Here is a 24,851-nt window from a genome sequence, read left to right as displayed (position 1 = left end):
GAGAACTAAAGCATTAATACAATTTTATGAGTCATAGCAACAAGCTTTTTTTTTTGTGTGTGTTAACTTTGTTTAGTGTGTCTTGACCCAGAGTACATGCCAGTACATTGTAGCTATATATTCTGGTGATGATTCAATATTTCTGTCTGGAAAGTAATGTTAGATATTATTTTGAGTAGAATGTACACCATTGTCCAAAGTGTTTATTTCAGGAGAAAAATAAGACATAAAAGAGAAAGAGGAGATTTTAGAAAGTCAAGAGAACTGAAGTTTTTATTCTCAAGCAGAAATTTCTTTCTCATCCTTCCATTACTGAGACAAATTGTCAAAAGTTATTACTCTCATGTCTAGGGGCCTTCCTTCTTCCCTTTTCCCGGAGCCTCTTTCAGCTTCCATCTTTAATATCTTAGCATAATGGTCACACTGATCAGGATACCTTTTCAACTCAAAGGTGAAGCAATGTATCTCTGATTGGCATATTGGTGTTTATTTATGGTATTTACTTATTATCACGATGTTTAATGATTCCTGGGTAAATATTTGGAACTTAAATATTTCTACCCTTTGTTCCTCCAATGCCCAGGGTAATATCTTGAAGAACAATTGGGCTTTCTGCAAAAAGTTGTTGACTTAATGAATAGCTGCGTTTAGCCAATGCCTTCAATGAGGATTTTTGATTATTACACTAATTATAGATTTTTTTAAAATCCTAGACAATAATATCCAACAGTAGATGAAACGTGGTTTGTCAATTTTTTCTCTAAAATATAAACTTTGTTAAAAGTATATACATATTTAGATTCCACAGACTACAGAGATTTCAAAGGAATTGAATTTGCAGCTTAACTCATCAAAGGCACATTTATGTCACATAACTATTCTGTCGTCAAGAGAAATGACAGATTACTGGTTGTTTTTGTTTTGTTTTGTTTTCTGTTTCTGTGTGCTGAGGATCTGGTCTTGATCAATAATTATTTTGTAGACAATGCTCTTGGTGTCTGCTGGTGCAGATAAAATTGTGACTCAGAGTATTGCTATGACAGCTTCCTAAAGGGTTGGCATAGATCTGAATCTGTCTGAATAGTTATTTGTTATAGCACAATTTCATTATGATCAAATTATATCCACTGTCCATGAAGAATAAAACTTGTGTGAATAGTGCCTGGCTTTTAATGTAATTTGGTAGGTACTCTGAGGCTGCAACAAATCATTTTCATCAGGAGATGTTGGGTTAAAATAGTGAATTTACTTGACCTTCCAATTTTGCTTTTGAAAACATAGATTCCACATTTTTAAATTAAATACTTAATTTTTATATGAAAGTATACATATTTATTGGGCTGGGTTATAGTGAAAATTTGGTTTCTTTGAAAAACACAGAAATATTATGGGAATATGTGTTTATTTTAATCCCAGGTGTGGGATATGGGGCTTTGTCAGATCTCCCACCACAGCTATGGTTTGCCACACTTAGGGGCCTGATTTTTACCAACTGCAGATGGTTTCTGTGATTGTGTGATGTTTGGGATGTGATGTTTAAATGCTAGGTCCCCAAGTGATGATGTTGTTGTTGGCTGTTGGTTGATTGGTGGTTGGTTGCTGTTGGTCACAGTTTAGGTAGTCATGTACAAAGAGGAAAGAAGAAGAAATTAGATATCCTGCTAGCTAAGATCAGACTTGGCTAGAAGAACATGATTCCCCTAATCAGTAGGAAATAGTCTAAGGATAATGTCACCCCCTTTCCCTTCTATCCTTCTCTCTCTCTCCTATCTATTCTTAGGGGGTTGAAAAGGTAAAAGAAAATGGGTAGAGAAGGATAGAAAAAACAAGAACCCACAAAGTAGCCAAAGTCTGGGGAGAGATGCACTTGTTGCTCAGGCAAGAAGACCTGAGTTGGAATTCTTAATACCCACATAAAACCTGGCTATTGTCGTACGTACCTGTAACCCCAAGTTTGGAGTGTGGGAACAGGTTTTGGAAACTCACTGGCTAGCCTGTCCCAAATATCAAGCTTTAGGTTCATTTAGAGTCCCTGTCCCTCCAAACAAGGTTGAGAATGATAGAGGAAAATACCAAAGATCCTCCTCTCGTCCCCAAATGCACACACACGTGCACCTACCACACCACACACACACACACACACACACACACACACGCAGAGAGAGAGAGAGAGAGAGAGAGAGAGAGAATGAGAGAGAGAGAGAAGTAAATATTTTAAGATTATTATTTTTGTATACGTTGTTTAATCCCCAAATCATGGAAAGACATACCTGTCTTTTCAAATATCAGCCACTTGTTTCTGACCAAAAGATTCAACATTTTAGTATTTTTTAAATATAGTCTATTACCCTACTGTATCTATAGGAGTCATGTTTCTTTTGCAATGTTTTTTTAGCAGTTATCTATCTGAGCTCCACTTTACAGATTAAAAAACAGAGAATGAGAAAATTAGAAATCATTTTGTCAGGTCTAATTTTTAGTATTTAAAGAAACACACATTTTAAAATCCTATACACATGCTTAGCAATACATGAGTCATAATTTGGAGGGAGGTAGAAATATTTAGGGAAAAATGTTAGGCGATTGCAAAAAGAGCTGGGGCTAACTCCTCCTAAGTAGATTAAATAAACATGGCAGCTATCTATATCCCTCTGATATAGAGAAGTAGCTAAAAAATTATCAAGACATACTTGGGATAATCTAATATCTAGGCTATGTTAATTACTTAGAAAGAAAATGTACAGATCCTACAGTACTTTTAAAAATGTTTCTTTTTCCAGTACAAGTACCAGTATGTGAAGAAAATTAATGCTTCATTCTTAACAAAGACCTTACAGTTGCTCAGCATTGTTTCTATCTTGGCACTCCCTAGAAATTTTAAGTTTCCACAAAAGCCTCCAAAGAGACTAGTCAAAGTAGGAGAACTGCAAGGATGGTTTTTTTCCCTCATGAATACTTTGATTCAGCATTTTTTTTGTTGTTGTTTTGGGTTTTTTGTTTTTGTTTTTTTTTGGGGGGTTTCTGGCAGTAGCAAGAGAACTGTTTTATTGTTCTTTTTCTCTCCTATATTACATCCTATTCTGTTTGCCCTCTCTCCTCTCCTTCTAGTCTCTTCCCTTTCCTTTACCCCATACTCCTTCCTCTCCCTTCTCTCCCCATTTCGTCTCTACATTTCCTCCATTTCTCTACAGAAAAGGGCAGGCCTCCCATCGATACTAACCAAACATGGTATATCAAGTAAGACTAGGCACCTCTCCTCATATTGATGCTGGATTAGGCATCCCAAGAGGAGGACAAGGGTCCCAAAGAAGGCAGAAGAATCAGAGACAGCCTGCACTCCCATTGTTAGGAGTCCCACTAGAAGACCAGGCTACACAACTGTAACATATAGAGAGGGCCTAGGTTGGACCATGCAGATTCTCTGGTTGGCTATTCAGTCTCTGAACTGACATGGGCCTGGGTTAGTTGATTCTGTAGGTTTTCTTGTGGTGTCCTTTACTCCTCTGTCACCTACAATCCTTCCTGCACCTCTTCAGCAGGATTCCCCTAGCTCCACCTTATCAAGCACCTATGGGTCGCTGCACCTGTTTCCATCAGTTGTTGGATGAAGCCTCTCTGAACACCAATCTCTGAGTATTGCAGATTATCTTTAGGGATAATTTCATTGATATTATTATTATTATTATTATTATTATTATTATTATTATTATTATTATTATATTCTAGGGTCTTTTTGTTATCTAGCCTCTGAGTCCTGGTCCTCCAGGTAGAATCAGGGTTTGGCTCTCTCTCATGTCATGGGACTTGGGTTTTATGTTGCTCAAGTCATTGGTTGGCCATTTCCAAAATTTCTGCTCGATATTTACCTCAACATATATTATAGGCAAGATAAATTGTAGGTCTTTTTTTTTTTTTTTTTGGTTGGGTTGGTTTCCCAATCCATCCACTGGAAGACTTGCCAGGTTACAGAAGATGGTTGGTTCAGGCTCAGTATTCTCCATTGCTAGGAGTACTTTATTGAGTATTTTTGCATCAATGTTCAAGAGGGAAATTGGTCTGTAATTCTCTTTCTTGAGTCTTTATGGTATATGTGGCCTCACAAAAAAATTTGTCAATGTTTCTTCTGTTTATATTTTGTGGAATAATTTGATATTATCTCATCTTGAAAATCTGGTAGAATTCTGTGCTAAAACGGTCTGGCCTGGCCTTTTTTGTTGTTGTTTTTTGTTGGGTGACCTTTAATGACTACTACTACTATTTCCTTAGGAGTTATTCGTCTTTTAAAAAAAATGTTTATTCAATCTTGATTTAATTTTGATAAATAACATCTATTAAGAAAATTGTCCATATCTTTTAGATTTTCCAATTTCTTTGGACTATAGGGTTTTGACGTATAACATTATTCTTTGGATTTCTTTGTTATCTATTTTTCTGCCTCCTTTTTCATTTTGGATTTCATTAATTTGGATGTTATTCCTCCCCTTTTAGTTATTTTGGATATGGGTTTGTCTATCTTGTTGATTTTCCCAAAGAACCAGCTCTTTGTTTTATTGATTCATTATATTTACCTCTCTGTTTCTATTTTATTGATTTCATCTCTCAGTTTGATCATTTCTTGCCATCTTATCTTCTTGGGTGTGTTTGCTTCTTTTGGTTCTCAAGCTTTCATGTGTGCTGTTAAGTTGTGAGTATGCATTCTCTCTAATTTCCTTTTTTTTTTTAAATTTACTCTTTTCTCATATATTAACTACATCTCTATTGCAGTTTTCCCTCACTGCCTGCACCAGTGTCTCTCTTCTGCCTCCCATTTCCTCAGGCCTCCCAGGGATATCAAACAAACTCAGCATAACAAGCTAACAAGCTACAATGATACCAGGCACATATTCTTACATCAAGGCTATATATGGCAACCAAGTAGGAGGAAACAGATCCCAAAGGCAGGCAAAAGAGTCAGGGATATTCCTTGCTCCCACTGTCAGGAATCCCACAAGAACAGTACCAAGCTACACAGCTATAACACATATGCAAAGAACCTAGGTCAGACCTGTACTGGCTCCATGATCTCTGTGCTCCCACTTAAGTTCTGGTCAGTTGATTCTGTGGGCTTTATTCTTGTGGGTCATTGAACCCTCTGACTTCTCCAGTTCTTTCTGCCTGTCTCCACAGGACTCCCTGAGCTCCACTCAATATTTGGCTATAAGATTCTGCATCTACTCCCATAAGTTGCTGGATGAAGTCTCTCTGATCTCTCAGATGATGATTATGCTAGGTTCCAGTCCCAGTAAATCTTGTGTGCATGAAAAACTGTCCATTAGTGTTTTGTGGCTGGACTGATTTCTTAATCCCTCCACTTGAAATCTTGACTGATTACAAAGGATGGCAAATTCAGGTTCAATGTGCCCCATTACTACAGCCTTATTATTATTATTATTATTATATATTTTCTTCATTTACACTTTAAATGGTATCCCCTTTCCAGGTTTCCTGTCAAAAAACCCCTATTCCCTCCCCCTCCCCCTGCTCAACAACCCAACCACTCCAGCTTCCTGGCCCTGGCACTCCCCTATACTGGAGCATAAAACCTTCACAGGACCAAGGGCCTCTCCTCCCACTGATGACCGACTAGACCATCCTCTGCTACATATGCAGCTAGAGTCATGAGCCCCATCATGTGTTTTCTTTGGTTGGTGGTTTAGTCCCAGGGAGCTCTGGGGGTACTGGTCAGTTCATATTGTTATTTCTCTATGGGGCTGCAAGCCCCTTCAGCTCCTTGAGTACTTTCTCTAGTTCCTTCATTGGGGACCCTGTGCTTCATCCAATGGATGGCTGTGAGCATCCACTTCTGTATTAGTCAGACACTGGCAGAGCCTCTCAGGAGGCAGCTATATGCCTTATTTATAATAGCCAGAAGCTGGAAATAACCCAGATGTCCCTCAACAGAGGAATGGGTACAGAAAACGTGGAATACTAGTCAACTATTAAAAACAATGAATTTATAAAATTTTTGGGCAGATGGATGGATCTGGAGGATCTCATTCTGAGTGAGGTAACCCAATCACAAAAGAACACACATGATATGCACTCTCTGATAAGTGAATATTAGCCCAGAAACTTAGAATATCAAGACACAATTTGCAAAACACATGAAACTCAAGAAGAAGGAAGACCAAAGTGTGGATACTTCGTTCCTGTTTAGAGTGGGGAACAAAATATCCATGGAAGGAGTTACAGAGACAAAGTGTAGAGCAGAGATGGGAGGAAAGACCATCCAGAGACTGCCCCACATGGGGATCCACCCCATATACTACAGTCTTATACAGTGTCACCCTCATAGATTCCATGGAACTTCCATTGCACTAGGTTTCTACCGTGCCTCTGAAATGTCCCTCAATTCCAGTCATCTCTCCCAGTATTCTCTCTGCCACCTTCTACCCAATTCCTTCTGTTCCCATCCAAAACTGCCCCCAGTGCACTCTTAAAATCTATTTTATTTCTCCTTATCAGGGAGATTCTTGAATCCTCCATAAGTCATCCTTGCTACTTGGCCTCTTTAGGTCTGTGGATTATAGCATGAGTATCATTTTCTTCACAGCTTATATCCACTTACATGTGAGTACTTATCATGTTTGTATTTCTGGGTCTGGGCTACCTCACTAAGGATAATTTTTTTTCTACTTCCAACTATTTGCTTGCAAAGTTCATGATGCCAATTTTTAACAGCTGAGTAATACTCCATTGTGTAAATGAACCATATTTTCTTAATCCATTCTTTAGTTGAGAGTCATCAGGGTTGTTTCCAGTTTCTAGGGAGAAATTGAGAATTCATACTAGCAACTTAACAGCACATCTGAAAGTTCTAAAACAAAATCAAACAAACACATTCAAGAGAAATGGATGACAGGAAATAGACTGATTATGCAATCAATATAATAGAAACAAAGAGAATAATACAGAGAATCAGTGAAACAAAGATTTTGTTCTCTCTAATTTTTTTATGTAGGCACTTAGTTCTATGAACTTTACTCTTAGCAACACAGTCATTGTGTTCCTTAAATTTGGGTATGTTGTTCCTTCATTTTCATTGAATTCTAGTCTTTCTTTCTTTCTTTCTTTCTTTCTTTCTTTCTTTCTTTCTTTCTTTCTTTCTTTCTTTCTTCCTTCCTTCCTTCCTTCCTTCCTTCCTTCCTTCCTTCCTTTCTTTCTTTCTTTCTTTCTTTCTTTCTTTCTTTCTTTCTTTCTCTCTCTTTCATTCTCTCTCTCTCTCTCTCTCTCTCTCTCTTTCTTCTTTTTCACCTTGACCCAGTGGTTATTCAGTAGAGAGAAGTTCAGTGTTCATGAGTTTGTGGGCTTTCTGTTGTTTCTGTTGTTGAAATCCAGTTTTGATCTATTACAATTTAATAAGATACAAGGGGTTACTTCAGTTTTCTTGTATCTGTTGAGAGTTGCTTTGTGACTGAGCATGTGGTCAATTTGGTTGCAGTGACTCATTGGTCTGCTAGGAGGTCTCTGTCTTCTGTTCTTCTATCAGTACTAGAACTTCACTGGGACTTGTCTTGGATGTTCTATTGTTGTCATGTGTCATGAAGATCATCCCTCCAGGTTTTTCTAGTCTACAGCTAGCTTTCTGTCCTGGGAGCCCATAGGAATTTGAGGAGGGCAGAGTTTAAATAGCAGTGATTAAAGTTTTAATGTTTGCACTTACGACTTTCTTTGATAATTGTTGCTTTTTACTCTCCTATATCTGATGACCTCATCACTTCATTCTTCTTAACACTATAATTGAAATAAGAAATAAAGGGAAAAAGTTGACTAAAAAACACCAGAGAACTATATTCACAGATGCAATCTTTTTAATATTCAATTATATTTAGAGAGTGGACTTGCTAGTCTGGAATGGCAAACTAATGCTGCCATATCATAGTATTCTGAAGTATACTTTTCTGAGGGAAAATGGGTTATAACTGTTTTCTAGCCAGTTTTGTTTTCCTGATGACTAGAATTTAGGTTTTACCAACAACTCACAAAATACTAAAGAGACAAAGATTATATATGTGCATATATATATGACATTGTGATGCCTGAGTGTGTTTCTAGTTCCACCATATTGCATTTTGTATTTGCTTTGCACGTAAGCTAATTCTCATCTTTACTATCAATGAAATTTTGTATTTATTCACATTTATTTCTTATCCAACTACCAACATACTTTATTTATATGACTTCATAAGAACCTGACACTTGTGTTAATATCCACCTGCTTTTCCAATTATTAGAAAGTTTGTTCAAAAACTATAGATCATTAAAATATCTCCTAAATAATTATTTAGTATAATTATTCATTTCTGATTTTTTTTATTATGGACACAGACTCTATATCTGACCTCAGCTAGATTAAAAAATTGTACAGTATCTTGTTGATGTCTACTGCATGCTGGGTGTTCTGTTAAGTACATTGTATGTATGATTTCATTTATTTATTATGAGCAAAAACATAATTAATCTAGTTGCATGAAGGAGTCTGAGGTTTTGAGAGATTAAATAACTTGCTATCATAACTATAAAATAACAGACTCAGTATTGGAATTTAGCTATTTTTGGTTTTGGGATCAGAATCTTAACCAGTTAGTTACTGTTTAAAAAAGAAAACTAGATCACATAACTAATACAAGACATGTTTACAAATATAGCCTAAGAGTAAGCATTTTATTGCTATTGAGAGTATTCTTATGAACACTTTAGATTACTACAGTATGACATTACCCCACCACCTCATTGAATGAGATTCATCTACCTCAGTGTTTGGGTTTGGGGAAAGCTAATTGGGTTTGCTTTGCCCTCTTCCTTCTCTGCAATAAATTGGCAAAACTGATAAAATAAATAAATAAATAAATAAATAAATAAATAAATAAATAAATAAGCATCCTCAGACAGCGTTCTGGAAACATCCAGTTACTCAGCTGAGAATTTCTACTCTGACTGCTCAAGTTGCCAACACAGTAGCTTCTCTCACTGGATATATATATAATATATATATATATGAAATGCTTAGGAATAAAAAAGTAACACCAGGAATTGCTCTGAAACAAAATTGACTGCAAAAGCACTTATCTCAAAGAAATCCTAATGTTTCAAACCCTCAAATATGAAACAGAGAAAATGATTTGTCAAAGATCTCAGGAATCAGTTGATTAATCCACAGAGAAGATAGATATTTGTTCCAGTCCCTGACATTGAAGGTAATATTTCTATAGCTTATAAAAATATGAATATTGGATTAAATGCTAACACTGGGAGGAAATGAAATATAATAAATTGGGAACTCGTTTTTATTTCTACATTCTAAAGCTCAGTATGTGATAAAATCCCTTTGTAACTATTTATGAAATATTTAGTATGTTGATTTGGAAATGATGTTTTTCATTTCTATATGAGAGAACTTTCTAAAACCACTATTGATAGATCTCAGTAAATCATCTCTGGGCATATTTGTAGTGGCTCTACCACACTTAGTTATTTCCTCCTAAAATAATGTGTGACCACCCTGGAAACCTGTTCTAGTAGCCTTGAATAAACATCTTTCCATTACTTGATTCTTATTTTGTGTGTATCTGACTCATTGATATTCTGGAAGATAAACCTGTTCATTATTAGCCTTGTTAGCTTTTAATTTTGGAGTGCTAAATTGCATTTTATTAAACTTCATTAGCTTCTCTGACAAAGAATATGAACGTAGCTGCTCTCATTCTGCAAGCCTAATCTTTGTTACTTTACATCTTCACTGTAGAGTAAGAAGTTGACATGAATTTTAATTCTTTTTGAGTTAGAATACTTCTTTAGAGATTGTGCCAGATCACAGACATGACTGATGGATTGCTTGGATCTGATCCTATTTGCTACTTGCTGCTTAGTTTATTGGTTGTGTTTGAATCTGCCACCTCCCATCTCTGTCCCACTAAGTTGTTTGTTTTTTTCCCTTTAGGCTATTGTGACTAGTGTTAAAATGATTTCAAATTAAATATTTTTTAAATTCAAATTATGCTCAGGTCCTTGTTGGAAATGACTGTGTGTTTGTAGAATTCTAATATCAGTCTCTGAACTCTATTACACTGACTGACACTTCATTTGTTCCAAATCTTGACTTCAATACCAATAGATTTTTCTAGTGAGTCCTATGCTGGAGAGGAATGCATTCCTCAGTACTTTGGTGGTCTGTCATGACTAGTCTTTGTGTTGCTGTTGTTGTTCTTGTTTTTTGTTTTGTTTTGTTTTGTTTTGTTGTTTATGTTTTTAAGTCAGGATTTCTCTGAGTAGCAGCTCTGGCTCTCCTGGGACTCACTTTGTAGACCAGGCTGGCCTCCTGCTTCTACCTCCCTAGTGCTAAGATTAAAGGTGTGTGCTGCCAGACCTGGCCACGAAGACTACTCTTTACACAGTCTACCTTCAGACATAAATAGAAGATCATTTAAATAGCATTTCGTTGCTTGGCAAAGAGCAAAGATTTAAGTCTCAAATTACTCAAATTCCTTTTTTTTCTTTGAGTAGGGATAATGGATACTATTGAGACTTCTTAGGCCTTCTCAGTCCAATTTAGAATTAAATCCAGATATTTTATTTACTTTTTATATTACCTATAGTAGTCAAAGATGGGCTTCACAAGTAAAGAGTAAGCTTGGAAGCAGATGTAATTTTTTCTTATGAAGCCATGTGAAGGATCTTGACTTTCTATAGTACTTTCAGCATGGTTCAAAGATCAGTTGGTTCCTACTGAGTAATTTAAACTATAGTGAGTAGTAACACACTCTTTATGCTCTAGAAACTCATTGACACATTTAAACTAGACAGACATACATTTGATTTTTGATTCCATACAGCAATCCTATTGATTTCATTCTATATTCTTCTTTCCCATTGCTTCTTTCTTTGCTGATGCATCCTTCTAAATGCCTTGGACTACATATAGAAAAAAAAAATATATATATATATACATATATATGTATATATATATAATCAGAATATTGTCTTCAAACCATCAGAAATTCACTTCTACAAATGTCTGATGTACATATGTCAAGATTTGTTCAATTCATTGATAAACCACTTGGTGGAGAAATGGCAATTTATATCTGTATTTGCGTGGAGGGTAGAGTTACATCTGACAGGCCATGCATGTAGAGGTCAGAGGAAAACTTCAGACATTTGTCCCTGCTTTTCACTATGAATGACTTGAGGCAGACCCTTTGTTGTTCAGTACTATGTACACAACAAGGCTGTCTGGCTTATAGGCTTCTAGCCATCCTCTTGTCTGTAGCTCATATCTTGCCATAGTAGCACTGGGTTTATAAATGTGTTCAATTGCTCCTTGACTTTATTTTCAGGAATTCAAACTTAGGCGCTCACACGTGCATCAAAAGTGTGCATCAAAACACTTCTACTCCCTGAACCATTGTAGTAGTATCTCGTAATCATTTTTGAAAGGAATGCATTCTTAAATATGAATGGTAAATATGATACAGAAGTGTCTCATGCGTCATAGAGAAAGAAAACCATAAACTCTGCTCATATTTTCTGTTAGGCATGAAGCTACGAATTAACATGGAAACTTAATAGTAGTTGGTTACTAATCCAATAGTAAATAGCAGAATCACACTCAGGTAAATTGTGGTTAAAAACAAAACAGAACAAAACAAAACAAAACACCTCCCACCCCTTGAGTGGTTTGCTTGCTGGTCCATACACCATTATATTATTGGAAAAATATTCCATCCTTCTGATTTGCAACTCTTGAATAAACTTTTGAATGGTACATTTGTGAACACTTATGTCACATTTTTGAGTAGAAGGCTATTCTAAACCAAAGATTTAACACAGTAATACTTGGCATGACTTCCAACCAGTCAGGACCTCTGTGCTCTTATTTTCCTTCTCAACAAAGTAAAGTGACACTAAAATTTCTCCCAGTTGAAAAGGACTGTAATTCTATTTGTCAAGCACAAATGGAATTCTGAAAAACTACACACATCTTGGTCATTTCACAAGTGTGTGACATGAGGCAATGGTAACCCCTGAAGACCCTCTATGGGTTCTGGGTAAGGCAGCCTTTTTATTAGCTTAAAAGGTTGAAAGAATTTCCCCTCCTGAGAGAGGTTTGGAAACACCCCTTGTCTGAATGTTATTTTCTTAGTGTACAGATGTTAAACAATGGGACAATTCTGCTTAATAAGTCTTGAAAATAGTTATATACATACAAAAAAATATTTACTTCTGTTTTCAATTCTATGGATAAGTGTGAAATTTCTGCTTGTGTTGATTTAGCTTGTTTAGGCTGTTTACATTACTCTCTTAGCTGGAACAGACCCATCAGCGTGTTGTTTGGTCTCATTGGGATAAGTGATTCTCTTACCCTATAAGTTGAGTATTTTTTTCATCGTTTTGGTTATTTTAAGCTTGATGAAATCAAACAGAATTCTCGAGGTTGATTTGCATATGACATACTATCATGACTACACTGCCTAATATTGGCTGAGGGAAGATGAAGGCAGCCTATGGGGAAATTGACTCCATCTTTTGATGGGGGAGAAGTGTGCATTTTACATGGGGCATGGCTATAAAGATACAAAATGACTTGGAGTCAGCTTTTTTTTAAATTAATTTTTAATTAAGTATTTTCTTCATTTACATTTCCAATGCTACCCCGAAGTCCCCTAAACCTTCCCCCCCACACACTCCTCTTCCCCTCACTTCCACTTCTTGGCCCTGTCGTTCCCCTCTACTGAGGCATATAAAGTTTGCATGACCAATGGGCCTCTCTTTCTACTGATGGCTGACTAGGTCAACTTCTGATACATATGCAGCTAGAGAAATGAGCTCCGAGGGGTACTGGTTAGTTCATATTGTTGTTCCACCTGTAGAGTTGCAGACCCATTTAGCTCCTTGGGTACTTTCGCTAGTTCCTCCATTGGGGGCCCTGTGATCCATCCAATAGCTGACTGTGAGCATCCACTTCTGTGTTTGCTAGGCCCCGGCATAGCCTTGAAAGAGACAGCTATATCAGGGTCCTTTCAGCAAAATCTTGCTAGTCTGTGCAATGGTGTCAGCGTTTGGAGGCTGATTATGGGATGGATCCCCGGGTATGGTAGTCTCTAGATGGTCCAGTCTTTCATCTCAGCTCCAATCTTTGTCTCTGTAACTCCTTCCATGGGTGTTTTGTTACCAATTTAAGAAGGAGCAAAGTGTCCACACTTTCATCTTCGTTCTTCTTGAGTTTCATGTTTTGCAAATTGTATCTTGTATTTGGGTATTCTAAGTTTCTGGGCTAATATCCACTTATCAGTGAGTACATATCATTTGAGTTCTTTTGTGATTGGGTTACCTCACTCAGGATGATGCCCTCCAGGTCCATTAATTTGCCTAGGAATTTTATAAATTCATTCTTTTTAATAGCTGAGTAGTACTCCATTGTGTAGATGTACCACATTTTCTATATCCATTCCTCTGTTGAGTGGCATCTGGGTTCTTTCCAACTTCTGGCTATTACAAATAAGGCTTCTATGAACATAGTTGAGCATGAGTCCTTCATACCAGTTGGAACATCTTCTGGATATATGCCCAGAAGAGGTATTGCGGGATTCTCCGGTAGTACTATGTCCGATTTTCTGAGGAACCGCCAGACTGATTCCCAGAGTGGTTGTACAAGCTTGGAATTCCATCAACAATGGAAGAGTGTTCCTCTTTCTCCACATCCTTGCCAACATCTGCTGTCACCAGAATTTTTGATCTTATCCATTCTGGCTTGTGTAAGGTGGAATCTCAGGGTTGTTTTGATTTGCATTTCTCTGATAATTAAGGATGCTGAACATTTTTTCAGGTGCTTCTCAGACATTCTGTATTTCTCAGGTGAGGATTCTTTGTTTAGCTCTGAGTACCATTTTTAATGGGGTTATTTGATTTTCTGTAGTGCACTTTCTTGAGTTCTTTATATATAATTGGATATTAGTCCCCTATTTGATGTAGGATTAGGGAAAGATGTTTTCCCAATCTGTTGGTGGTCTTTTTGTCTTATTGACCATGTCTTTTGCCTTGCAGAAGCTTTGCAATTTTATGAGGTCCTATTTGTCCATTCTAGATCTTATAGCACAAACCATTGCTGTTCTATTCAGGAAATTTTTCCCCTGTGGCCCTATCTTCTAGGCTTTTCCCCAATTTCTCCTCTATAAGTTTCACTGTCTCTGGTTTTATGTGGAGTTACTTGATCCACCTAGATTTGACCTTAGTACAAGGAGATAGGAATGGATCAATTCGCATTCTTCTACATGCTAACCTCCAGTTGTGCCAGCACCATTTGTTGAAAATGCTGTCTTTTTTCCACTGGATGGTTTTAGCTCCCTTGTCAAAGATCAAGTGACCATAGGTGTGTGGGTTCACTTCTGGGTCTTCAATTCTATTCCATTGGTCTACTTGTCTGTTGCTATACCAGTACCATGCAGTTTTTATCACTATTGCTCTGTAGTACAGCTTTAGGTCAGGAATGGTGATTCCACCAGAGGTTCTTTTGTCCTTGAGGAGATTTTTTGCTATCCTAGGTTTTTTGCTATTCCAGATGAATTTGCAGATTGCCCTTTCTAATTCTTTGAAGAATTGAGTTGGAATTTGGATGGGGATTGTATTGAATCTGTAGCTTGCTTATGGCAAGATAGCCATTCATACTTTATTGATCCTGCCCATCCATGACCATGGGAGATCTTTCCATATTCTGAGATCTTATTTACTTTCTTTCTGCAGAGACTTGAATTTTTTATCATACAGATCTTTCACTTCCTTAGTTAGAGTCACGCTAAGGTATTTTATATTATTTGTGACTATTGAGAAGGCATTGCTTCCAGCTTCTCATCATTTACTTTGGTGTTGGCTACCGGTTTGCTATAGATTGCTTTTATCATGTTCAAGCTTTTATCATGTTCATGCTTTTATCATGCCAAGGTATGGGCCTTGAATACCTTATCTTTCCAAGACTTTTATCATTAATGGGTGTTGGATTTTGTCAAATGCTTTCTCGAGTTTTTGTCTTTGAGTTTGTTTATATAGTGGATAACGTTGATGGATTTCCTTATGTTAAACCATCCCTGTATCCCTGGAATGAAACCTACTTAGTCAGGATGGATGATCGTTTTGATATGTCCTTGGATTCGGTTAGTGAGAATTTTATTGAGTATTTTTGCATCGATATTCATAAGGGAAATTGGTTTGAAGTTCTCTATCTTTGTTGGGTCTTTCTCTGGTTTAGGTATCAGAGTAATTGTGGCTTCATAGAATGAATTGGGTAGGGTACCTTCTGCTTCTATTTTGTGGAATAGTTTGTGCAGAACTGGAATTATATCTTCTTTGAAGGTCTGATCGAACTCTGCACTAAACCCATTTGGTCCTGTGCTTTTTTTGGTTGGGAGACTATTAATAACTGCTTCTATTTCTTTAGTGGATATAGGACTGTTTAGATCATCAACCTGATCCTGATTTAACCTTATTACCTGGTATCTGTCTTGAAATTTGTCCATTTCATCCAGGTTTTCCAGTTTTGTTGAGTATAGCTTTTTGTAGAAGGATCCGATGGTGTTTTGTATTTCTTCAGGATCTGTTGTTATGTCTCCCTTTTCATTTCTGATTTTGTTAATTAGGATTTTGTCCCTGTGCCCTTTAGTGAGTCTAGCTAAGGGTTTATCTATCTTGTTGATTTTCTCAAAGAACCAACTCCTCCTTTGGTTGATTCTTTGAATATTTCTTCTTGTTTCCACTTGGTAGATTTCACCCCTGAGTTTGATTATTTCCTGCCTTCTATTCCTCTTGGGTGAATTTGCATCCTTTTGTTCTAGAGCTTTTAGGTGTGTTTTCAAGCTGCCAGTGTGTGCTCTCTCTAGTTTCTTTTTGGAGGCACTCAGAGCTATGAGTTTTCCTTTTAGTAATGCTTTCATTCTTTCCCATAAGTTTGGTTACTTTGTGGCTTCATTTTCATTAAACTCTAAAAAGTCTTTAATTTCTTTCTTTATTCCTCCCTTGACCGAGGTATCATTGAGAAGAGTGTTGTTCAGTTTTCACGTGAATGTTGCCTTTCTATTATGTATGTTGTTATTGAAGATCAGCCTTATTCCATGGTGATCTGATAGGATGCATGGGACAATTTCAATATTTTTGTATGTGTTGAGGCCTGTTTTTTGGAAAATTATCATGAGGTGCTGAGAAGAAGGTATATCCTTTTGTTTTAGGATAAAATGTTCTGTAGATATCTGATAAATCCATTTGTTTCATAACTTCTGTTATTTTCACTGTGTCCCTGTATAGTTTCTGTTTCCATGATCTATCCATTGATGAGAGTGGGGTGTTGAAGTCTCCCACTATTATTGTGTGAGGTGCAATATGTGGTTTGAGCTTTACTAAAGTGTCTTTAATGAATGTGGCTGCGCTTGCATTTGGAGCATAGATATTCAGAATTGAGAGTTCCTCTTGGAAGATTTTACCTGTGATGAGTATGTAGTGTCCCTCCTTGTCTTTTTTGATAACTTTGTGTTATTAGACGCGTTCTCACGACCGGCCAGGAAGAACACCACAGACCAGAATCTTCTGCGGCAAAGCTTTATTTCTTACATCTTCAGGAGCAAGAGTGTAAGAAGCAAGAGAGCAAGAAGCAAGAGAGAGAGAAAACGAAACCCCGTCCCTCTTAAGGAGCATTCTCCTTCGCCTCGGACGTGTCACTCCCTGATTGGCTGCAGCCCATCGGCCGAGTTGACGTCACGGGGAAGGCAGAGCACAAGTAGTCATAAGATACCCTTGGCACATGCGCAGATTATTTGTTTACCACTTAGAACACAGCTGTCAGCGCCATCTTGTAACGGCGAATGTGGGCGCGGCTCCCAACAACTTTGGGTTGGAAGTCGATTTTATTCGATATTAGAATGGCTACTCCAGCTTCTTTCTTTAGACCATTTGCTTGGAAAATTGTTTTCCAGCCTTTCACTCTGAGGTAGTGTTTGTCTTTTTCCCTGAGATGCGTTTCCTGTAAGCAGCAGAATGTTGGGTCCTGTTTGTGTAGCCAGTCTGTTAGTCTATGTCTTTTTATTGGGGAATTGAGTCCATTGATATTAAGAGATATTAAAGAAAAGTAATTGTTGCTTCCTATTATTTTGTTTTTTAGAATTGCCATTCTGTTCTTTTGGCTGTCTTATTTTATGTTTGTTGAAGGATTACTTTCTTGCTTTTTCTAGGACGTGGTTTACATTCTTGTATTTTTTTTAATCCTTTGAATGGCTGGATTCATGGAAAGATAATGTGTGAATTTGGTTTTGTTGTGGAATACTTTTGTTTCTCCATGTCTGGTAATTGAAAGTTTGGCTGGGTATAGTATCCTGGGCTTGCATTTGTGTTCTCTTGGTGTCTGCATAACATCTGTCCAGGATCTTCTGACTTTCATAGTCTCTGGTGAAAAGTCTGGTGTAATTTGTTAGGCCTGCCTTTATATGTTACTTGACCTTTTTCCCTTACGGCTTTTAATTGTCTATCTTTATTTAGTGCATTTGTTGTTCTGATTATTATGTGTCGGGAGGAATTTCTTTTCTGGTCCAGTCTATTTGGAGTTCTGTAAGCTTCTTGTATGTTCATGGGCATCTCTTTCTTTAGGTTTGGGAACTTTTCTTCAATAATTTTGTTGAAGATATTTGCTGACCCTTTAAGTTGAAAATCTTCATTCTCATCTACTCATATTATCTGTTGGTTTGGTCTTCTCATTGTATCCTGCATATCCTGGATGTTTTGAGTTAGGATCTTTTTGCATTTTGCATTTTCTTTGATTGTTGTGCCGATGTTCTCTATGGAATCTTCTGCACCTGAGATTTTCTCTTCCATCTCTTGTATTCTCTTGCTGATGCTGGCATCTATGTTTCCAGATTTCTTTCCTAGGGTTTCTATCTCCAGTGTTGCCTCACTTTGGGTTTTCTTTATTGTGTCTACTTCCATTTTTAGGTCTAGTATGGTTTTGTTCATTTCCATCACCTGTTTGGATTCGTTTTCCTGTTTTTCTTTAAGGACTTCCACCTCTTTGGTTGTGTTTTCCAGATTTTCTTTAAGGAGTTGTAACTCTTCAGCAGTGTTCTCCTGTATTTCTTTAAGTGAGTTATTAAACTCCTTCTTGATGTCCTCTACCATCATCATGAGATATGCTTTTAAATCCAGGTCTAGCTTTTTGGGTGTGTTGGGTTACCCACGTCTGGCTGAGGTGGGAGTGATGGGTTCTGATGATGGTGAGTGGTCTTGGTTTCTGTTAGTAAGATTCATAAGTTTGCCTTTCACCATCTGGTAATCTCTGGAGTTAGTTGTTATAGTTGTCTCTGGTTAGAGCTTGTTCCTTTAGTAATTCTGTTAGCCTATATCAGCAGACCTGGAAGACTAGCTCTCTCCTGAGTTTCAGTGGTTAGAGCACTCTCTGCAGGCAGGCTCTCCTCTTGCAGGGAAGGTGAACAGAGATCTGGTTTTCAGACCTGTGTCAAGGCAGAAGATGAAGGCCTGAAACAGTGCCTGACCCAGAAGATGTTAGCTTCTGTAATCCACACTCTCACCTGCGCAGACTAGTTTTGGAGTGATCCGGGAACCAAGATGGCTTCCACAGGTGCTCCAGCAAAGCCCTCCCAGGTAGGGTGGACACCTGTCCTCTGGCAGGGAAGGTGCCTGGATGTCTGGTGAGGTCTGCCTCAGAAGCTCTGTGGCTTCTGCCTGACCCAGAAGCTGTTAACTTTTGCAGTCTGCACTGTCCCCTGAGCAGACTAGTCTAGGTGGAATCCCAGAACCAAGATGGCTCCCCCAGATGCTATGGCAAAGCCTTCCCAGGTGGGGCGGACACCTCTCCTCTGGCAGGGAATGTGCCTGGATGTCTGGAGCCTGAAATGAGGTCTGCCCCCAGAAGCTCTGTGGCTTCTGCCTGACTCAGAAGCTGTTAGCTTCTGCTGTCCACACTCTCCCCTCTGCAGACTAGTCTAGGTGGAATCCTGGAGTCAGCTTTAAAACAGAGATTATAGACTTCACAGGACTTCAGGAAGTTCTAGTATAAAACTCGTCCAAAGGGAATCTTTAAGAGGCTTTTATGTATTCTTCCACTTTGTTCTGGAGAACAGATAAGTTATTGGTGTCAGCTTCATCTTCTGACCTTGCTGTTAAATTTCATGAATAATCAGTTGGGCTATTAGAGCTACTGTCACATTTTAGAACTGTTCATTACATATGCCTTAGGTAAAGCATTTCTGAGTTGATATTGACACCTAAATCCCACTAATGGGAACACTCATTTGTTATATACTTTTGTCTGGGATCCTGACACATACTATTTTCTTCTACACTTTCTCCTGTTCTCTCTCTCTCTCTCTCTCTCTCTCTCTCTCTCTCTCTCTCTCTCTCTCTCTCTCTCCTCTCTCTCTCTCTCTCTCTCTCTCTCTCTCTCTCTCTCTCTCTCTCTCTCTTTCTCTCTCATCTTGGGGAGATACTTCTTGCTCATCAGCTCTATGATATATTTGAACATAGCTGTGTTTAGACTTTTGGAGATCTTTCTTAAACCTTTGTCTCATAAGTTCTTTGTCCTGTAAATGGTAGCCACTGGTGGTTCCAGCAGATTCTGAAGTCATCTGTTTGGTTCCAGGGATCTGCTACATTTTTTTCTGGGTTAGTCTTTTTCCCCCTGCACACAACATAGAAAATCTCAGATTCGTTCCTTCTCTCTCAGTGACTCTCGTCCTATGTTGTTTGATATCAGTGTCTTCCGATAATGCCTTGTTTTCCATGTTTTATCTAGGTCTTTCTTATCATTTCAACCAGGAAATAAAATTCAGTCTCTGTTATTGTACGGTTAGAATTAGAAGTCATCCATCTTTAGGTTTAGCATTAGAGAAAATTTGGCTTTCTACACATACCCCAACGTTTTTGTGGAAGAAAACAATGTGACACTATTAAGCTGTAAGCAGAAATACACACACACACACACACACACACACACACACACACACACACACACACACAAACACAGACACACTCCTACTATGTATTCAATTAATAATTCATCACTTTCCTTCTCCATGTACTTTCAATTATTTAACTTTTCCTTTACTGATTTTGCATGTATATATAGGTTTTTGTGTGTGCTCACATGTGTAGAGATCAGAGATCTTCTTTCCTGAGTTGGTTCTTTTCTTCCACCACATGGGTCCTGGGAATGGAACCCAGATCACTGGGCTTGTCAGCAAATGCCTTTACTTGTTGAGCTCTCTCTCTGCTCCTTCTTAGTATTTTGTCCTTAGTATTTTACCTTCAATATATTTACTTGCCTTATATTCTTTTTATGTCATGATATGTGTGTATACATAATTTATTTGTAGCAATAGTATACACACTTCAAACATATTTTTGTTCTTTTTGATGTGTATAATATTATAGAATAAGTTAAAATTGGTTATTCTTTTCTATAAGAATGTTATTTTAAAATGGTAGAGGGAAAGTTCAGGGTTCATAATGGTGTCTTCAGCTTTTAGGTTGATTTTGATTTCACTTGTCTCCACTGCAATTAGCTGCCATATGTTAAGTTACACATTCTCATTAGTTCAGCTGCAATCTGCTTGGGAGAGTACTACAGAATGACATGAAGAATGTGTTCTAAGCCTCTCCGAGTCTGTTTTTGTTCTGGTTTGTGAAACTGCTTTCTTCTGTTTTTAAACTCAACTCATTGACCTTGAAGTCATAATTCACAAGTACACAAGTTATGGAGTAAACGTTTAAAAAATGTTCAAGTATAGTATTGAGAAATACAGTTATAAAAAATGCCTGTTCCTCAGATAGATAGATAGATAGATAGATAGATAGATAGATAGATAGATAGATAGATAGGTAGATAGATAGATAGATAGATAGATAGATAGATAGATAGATAGTGTCTGTAGCCTGCTTTTTCCGGTCGCCCATTTCTAATCTCAATTCTCTGGACTTCCCCATCTCTTTAGTTACTACTTAATATGACTAGAAATAAACAATGGTATCTAGTTAAATGGCTACAGAGAATTTTAAAAATGGTTATTTTATAGACCCGAGTAATCACATATTTTATTGTTGAATTATGTACAGATCTACATCCAATTATATAATCAATGTGAGTTTTAATATATCTTTTCAGAATACACATGCCAATTTGAACATGAGGAAAAGAACAAATGCCTTGGTCCATTCAGAATCGGATGTCAAAAGCAGAACTGAGGTGGGAAATCACTCCAGCAAGACCAGCGCTGTCCAGGAGTCTTCTGAAGCCACGCCTAAGGCTCACTTAGCTTCCAGTCCAAATCCATTCAGCAGGGCAAATGCAGCTGAGACTATGTCTGCTGCAGCCAGAGGTCTTTCATCTGCAGCATCCCCCTCTCCTCATGGCACATTGCGGCCAGCTTCTTTGGGGTCAGCTTCCACTCGCCCTGCATTTGGATCTAGACTTGGGCGAATTAAGACAACAGTTAATACAACAGGGGCTGCTGGGAATGTGTCAGCCACACCTCCTCCCCCTGCTCCACCGCCTTCTGGATCTGGCACAAGTAAAATAGACAAATATGCTCGTATTCTCTTTCCAGTCACATTTGGAGCATTTAACATGGTCTACTGGGTTGTTTATTTATCTAAGGACACCATGGAGAAATCAGAAAGTCTAATGTAATTTTGTTGCTATAGTAATTTCATAACAACGATGGAAATACAGACTGTCTTTTAAAATGTTTTTAAAGGTAAGTATTCTTTACTAAAATAAAAATTCTATGTAATTTTTTCACTTAAAAAAATACAAGTCAGATATGGAGAGAGTTAATTAACTCTTCAGTGGCTAGAAAGTGAACCATCTTTCTTTATAGAAAGATAGCTTTAAAAGAATCTATTCAGTGTTCAAATTGGATAGAACACAGAGCATTATGGAAAGTTGGAGCAAGAGAAATAGAGCTAGGAGAGATATGTGGTACACCCTTTTGCATTGAAATTTGAAAAAAAAAAGAAAGACTGTGAATTTTTTAAATATACCCCCATGAAATCAAACTGTCACCCAAAACTTCCCATTGGCACTGCCCTTAACCAGAACTGTGTGCTGGAAGTCATATGCAATGACCTTTGCAGTTTTTCATAGTACCTGCAAAATAAGACGTTCTCTATTAAAGAAAACACTAGGAAGAGGAAAAAGGAACAAAACAAAGACTGATCAATACAGTGAAGCCTCTGCTATATCAATACAGATGCCGACCAGGGCAAATGTGTTTTCTGACACATAATTGGTCAAACAATACTTAACAGTTGACTTGAAATGTTGTGCTCTGAGCCAAAGTTAAATTCATTGTATAAATTCTTTTTTCCTAGTAAGTCATTCAGTTATGTACTGTATACATTTACCACATAGTTCCTCACAGCCTGGAACCTACTGTGTTCTAGGTGATCTTTAGAGAATCTACCAAGGAAGCTCTCTCGCCTTTACAAAGATATTTCAATAGTAGGACAGCCAATGCATGTTAAAGAACCATAATTTAGTCAAGGACATCATGTTCTTTAATGAAGGCAATTTAGTTAGAGTCAGACAACATAGCCAACATATTTGTTTCTTCTGAGCTGACAGAGGGAAATAAATAAAGTTCCTATAGCAGCTTGGAGATAAATACACGTTAGTACAATCTAGATGATTGGTTCTCAAACTATAAGGAAATACTGATACAGGTTGTTCTGTAGGTGAAAAAGCATTATAGACCTGAAACATCACAATCTGGGCCCTGGAGAGCCTAACAGATGACCTGCGTCAAATTTGATACAGGTCACATAACACAGTTTGCCCACTCTACCAGAATCATCCAAATAAAAGTCTGCACAGGCCTTTTGTCTGCTTATCCCAGTAGAGAGCAATATTAGCTGCTGAAATGCTAATGTCCTCGCAAGATTCTGTGCTCATAACATCTGTATGTCTGGCACGTTTTGTATTTGTTTTTCTGAGAGTTTGATAAGATTTTATAACCAAGCTACTTTAAAAATTAAAGGAGCAACTAGAGAAAGAAGAGAATAAATGTATTGTAGCCTTGGATGGAATGTCAGTGAGTGTTATGCAATGTATCTGGGTTCTCAGGTATTGACTTTTCCTTTTCATCATGGAGGCTTAACCCTAATTGAATCTTTGCAGCTTTTAAAATAGCTCAATCTTGGTTGATATTTTTGATGTTTCACTTCCAGATTTTTTTTCTGTAACTCTACTTGTTCTTAGTCTGTGTAAAGGAATGTGTTCTGGGTTTGTCGAGGGGAAACATTTGATAGAAATGTCCATCTTATAGACAGAATCTCTTATTTTCTGAAGACACTTATATTGATTAATATGAACTTTTGAGTTACTACATTGACTTGTGATGGTTGCCCATGAGATTTATAAAATTTGAAAATGTCAAATTTTAATTGACCTCCACCTGAGAATTCCTTCTTTTTTTATTTCTAAATATTTCATAGAATTAAATCCACTTTAAAGTTGAAAGATGTTGAAGATATCTTTACTTATAAATTGATTCTAGAAAACTGGGGACCGGGAAAATCTGTAAATATGTTTATACATTTAATAAAGAGTACTTGTCCATAAAAGCATATAATAAAATTATTTCATGAGTGTGAAAATCATTTTGGCCTTTGGGCTAATGCTTAGGGCTCTGATGAGAAGCCACCATCACTTTTTGTATCAATTCAATGATTTTATTGATTTAGAGAGAAACACTCTCTTCTCTTTTTCGTCCTATTGTCTTTCTTTTAAAAATCACATTCTTTCTCTATAAATTTAAATACTTTATTGGCCTCTTTTCAAAGATAATGCCTTTTAATTTTTTTTGGATTTTAAATGGATTGAAAAATAACTGGCTTTCCCTAGCTTCATAGTTCAAAACTGTGATCCCATTTTTGGAGAGGATGAAGCGGAGACTTGCCATGAGTTTGAGGGACAGAGTGCGTTCTAGGACATTCTGGGACAGAGTACATACCAGTCTTCAAATGAAAGAACAGTCAAAACCCCGTTAACAAAGAATAAAGGTTAAACAAATAATAAATCAAAGTGAACTCCACTCCTCTGGGGCTGCGGAGATAAGGAAGAGTGAATACTACCACAGGTAGCATTTGGGCTGATCTCAAACCTGAGTTTCTCCTTCCTGTTTCCCAAGTGTGTGGATTGTACAAATATAAAACTAAGACTAGAAAGGACTTACTTACTAACCAAGGAGTTTCATTGTTCATTTGAAGACTACATTTACCAAAACATTTCTCCACTAGTATACAGAATTGATCTCATTTGCACATGATATTTTTAATAATAACACATGGCTTGTTGCATTCAGATTCTTCTTTGTATTTTGTTCATCATTTTTGTCTTCCTCCTAACCTGGAGGCCTGTTGGGTATTCTTGTGTGAATGTTTAGCCACTTTTCATCATCATTCATAACAATGACCATGGGTTGTCAAAGTACTGACCACTGCAGGGTTAGAGAATAATTCTGTCTGAAAACAGTGCCCTTGGTATAAAGGTCTTTAAAGCTTAAATTTAGAATGATTTATATTTTCCTGTAGAATATATTAATTTTAGTTTCCATTTCCGTGTTGATGGGTTATAGTTGTATAATCACTTCTAATTTCCTCCAGGTATGGCTAGTTATAAAATACATTTCAACAACCAATCCATAGTGGAAAAATAACTTGTCTCCTCATAGACCTAATGGTTTTTGTAATATAGACTTTAAATTGAGCTTCACAAATCCAAAATGAGAGCACAGCATCACCTTCTTTGGTAGAAGAGATGAGTCACA

The 24,851-nt window shown here is 37.3% G+C and overlaps 1 protein-coding gene across 9 annotated transcripts in view; it reads left to right on the top strand.

Moving 5' to 3' along the window:
• Window positions 1-23,677, top strand: part of Gabra4 (gamma-aminobutyric acid (GABA) A receptor, subunit alpha 4) — an 88,575-nt gene extending 64,898 nt beyond the window's left edge. For all 9 annotated transcript variants that reach the window (NM_001359050.1, NM_001359044.1, NM_001359043.1 and 6 more), the window contains one exon: window positions 21,188-23,677. In NM_001359050.1, the coding sequence (NP_001345979.1) occupies window positions 21,188-21,267 (80 nt within the window). In that variant the 3' untranslated portion in view covers window positions 21,268-23,677. The remainder of the gene's footprint in view (window positions 1-21,187) is intronic.
• The last annotated feature ends 1,174 nt before the right edge of the window (window positions 23,678-24,851 follow it).

This window comes from Mus musculus, chromosome 5, assembly GCF_000001635.26.
Source record: "Mus musculus strain C57BL/6J chromosome 5, GRCm38.p6 C57BL/6J".
Classification (NCBI taxonomy): domain Eukaryota; kingdom Metazoa; phylum Chordata; class Mammalia; order Rodentia; family Muridae; genus Mus; species Mus musculus.
This window is presented reverse-complemented; position numbering and strand designations above follow the sequence as displayed.